This window comes from Octopus bimaculoides, chromosome 11, assembly GCF_001194135.2.
Source record: "Octopus bimaculoides isolate UCB-OBI-ISO-001 chromosome 11, ASM119413v2, whole genome shotgun sequence".
NCBI lineage: Eukaryota > Metazoa > Mollusca > Cephalopoda > Octopoda > Octopodidae > Octopus > Octopus bimaculoides.
The window spans coordinates 10,057,871-10,060,370 of NC_068991.1; the positions used below are offsets into that span (position 1 = coordinate 10,057,871).

General features: G+C 36.7%; 1 protein-coding gene across 1 annotated transcript in view; it reads right to left on the bottom strand.

Moving 5' to 3' along the window:
• LOC106870489 (dynein axonemal heavy chain 12) overlaps positions 1–2,500 on the bottom strand; it is a 262,917-nt gene that overhangs the window by 47,074 nt on the left and 213,343 nt on the right. The window contains exon 60 of the mRNA XM_052971523.1: positions 2,481–2,500. This exon is cut by the window's right edge and continues 118 nt beyond it. Within this exon, the coding sequence (XP_052827483.1) occupies positions 2,481–2,500 (20 nt within the window). The remainder of the gene's footprint in view (positions 1–2,480) is intronic.

Below are 2,500 nucleotides of genomic sequence, written 5' to 3' on the forward strand. Positions count from 1 at the left end.
GTAATAATCTGATCAGAAATAGTTATGTAGTAAAGAAAAACCAACATTAGTCAATGGCTAATATTAGTTTGATTTTCCAGCAAGTATGGGAGACAACTCAGGACATGTTTAAACCGTATTAAGACCTTGTCAGCAAAGTATAGAGACACCGCCAGATATGTCAAAGTAAATGTACAAGACTGTAAACTGGTTGGTGTAGATAAATAAAACTGCTCAGAGAATAAATATTATCTCGGAGATAACAATCGCATGGATAAAAAAAAAAAAGGATGAATAAGAACAAAAATAAGTTAGTGTTAATATATTTATTGCAGGGAACATTAAAAGGCTAACTAGAAATAATTTATACAGATGCATCCTGACACATTCTTCCAAATAAGCCATTTTATATGCGTCCTTTAATACATGGTAATGCTTCTCCTCATGAGGAGGTGAATCAGAATGTCTCACACGGCTATATTGATGGATATATTCATGATATTGCTTTCTCTATGAATATTTTGACCTATGTAATTTATTGCTATATTTTGTGTTTTCACATCTTTGCTTGTCTTTTATGTGGTTTTATTTCTTTATGATTAATAATTGTGAGGTGAAGAATGTCATCTCAAGCAAGAAATTAACCATAAACTACCGTTCCTTGTTCCGCAAGCATTATCTTCATTTTATTCATGTTAACATCGAGAACAGACAATGGATAATGACAGCATGCAAATAGCTATAATGAGATTTCTTGTGGATGTCGTTTAACCACAGGCCATCTCTGACTGAGCAGGCAAATTATAAAAACTGTTCCAACTGTGACCCTCCCAGCTTTTCTAAGTGCATCTAAGATCATTTTACTGATTTGGCATTCGTTTTACTCAAAGTATACCCCAACTGATTTGTATTTTGTCCATGTATGTTTCCAGCATCTTGGATATTGGGAACCAATAAAAGAAACCGGTAGACTAGCAGAATCATCAGAGCATCATACAAAATACCTTGTGGTATTTAGGTATAACTCTTCTCATTCATCATCATCATCATCATCGTTTTACGTCCGCTTTCTATGGGTTGGACGATTTGACTGAGGACTGGCAAGCCAGATGGCTGCACCAGGTTCCAATCTGATCATTCTGATTTCAAAACCCGCTGTGATCAACTATGTCTTACATCCTTCCAAGTTCAATAAAATAAAATACCAATCAAATACTAGTGTTGATTTAATCAGCTAACACCTTCCCCTCGAAGTTGTTGATCTCAAAATTATTATTATTTCCATTTCACTTCACAGACCTCTTGATTTCACCTGCCCTGGTTAATTCTGTAAGTGCGGACAACAACCTGTTATCAAGATTCTTATAGGATCTCTTTCCACGATTCATAACATCCAACTACCATTCTCAAAATCCTCGCTGTCCCAAATAAAGCAGTTTTCTGAGTATGTTCTATCCTCAGTCGAGTTTATTTCAGATATTCTCATTTTAAATATCATCTCTGGCTAATTGTTGAGAAGATGTTAGTGTTGCCTTGGCGGAGGTTTGTGCTCCATGAGTGCTCTTGTTATTATTATTATCATTATTGAGTAAGAGAGCCATCAAAGGGACACTGGGGTACAAACATACGAAGCCCAATATACCCATCATGACTACCCGTCTGATAAGTGCATGACAGGGTGATCTTATATCAAAATAAACAGCGCATGATCTTGCAGGTGGGGCCCAGTTAGAATTTTCTTTAGGCCGAGTAGCCCGTCCCACTCAAAAGGTCCCTGAATAAGTGTTGTTTAAGGGTGATGAACGAAACATCCATGTTTCCAAATGTGAATTATTCAACCCCCAAAGAATTCCTCTTGACACATGCCTATGATGTTCCCCAACTACTTCTGCTCGTGATCAGAGATGCACATATCGTCAGCCACCAAGGGACATGCTCAACTGGTTAAGGTCAAGCAACTGACAAGCAAATCTGTGGTATTGAGCAGAATATTTGCTGTAGACCATCTTTTTATACCAAGACTAAACTTCTTATTATTTTCATTTTCAATCTTTTACACATACAAGTATATGTATACATGTATAAAGTGTGAGAGTGAGTGTGTGTGTGTGTGTGTGTGTGTGTGTGTGTGTGTGTTTGTGTCTTTTTGATTCAACATTGCATGATAGTTGTAAATAAATGTCATACATTTCCAATATTCAGTAAAAACAAGTGTGGCCATGGAGAAATAATATTACCTTGCTTGGGAACAAGTAGGAGTTGGTAGCAGGAAGGATATAAGGCTGCAATATACTCCGTGCAATCCGTCTCACTAAACTCTCTCCAATCCATGCAAGCATGGAAAAATGGACATTAAAATGACAATGGCAATGATGATATTGACGATGACGACGACAACGATGATGATGATGATGATGATGATGATGACGATGACGATGTTGATGACGATGATGATGATAAAGTCAAGGGTAAAAAAAAAAAAATGTAGATAGCAAAATCACCTGAAGTTGCTGTACTGAAA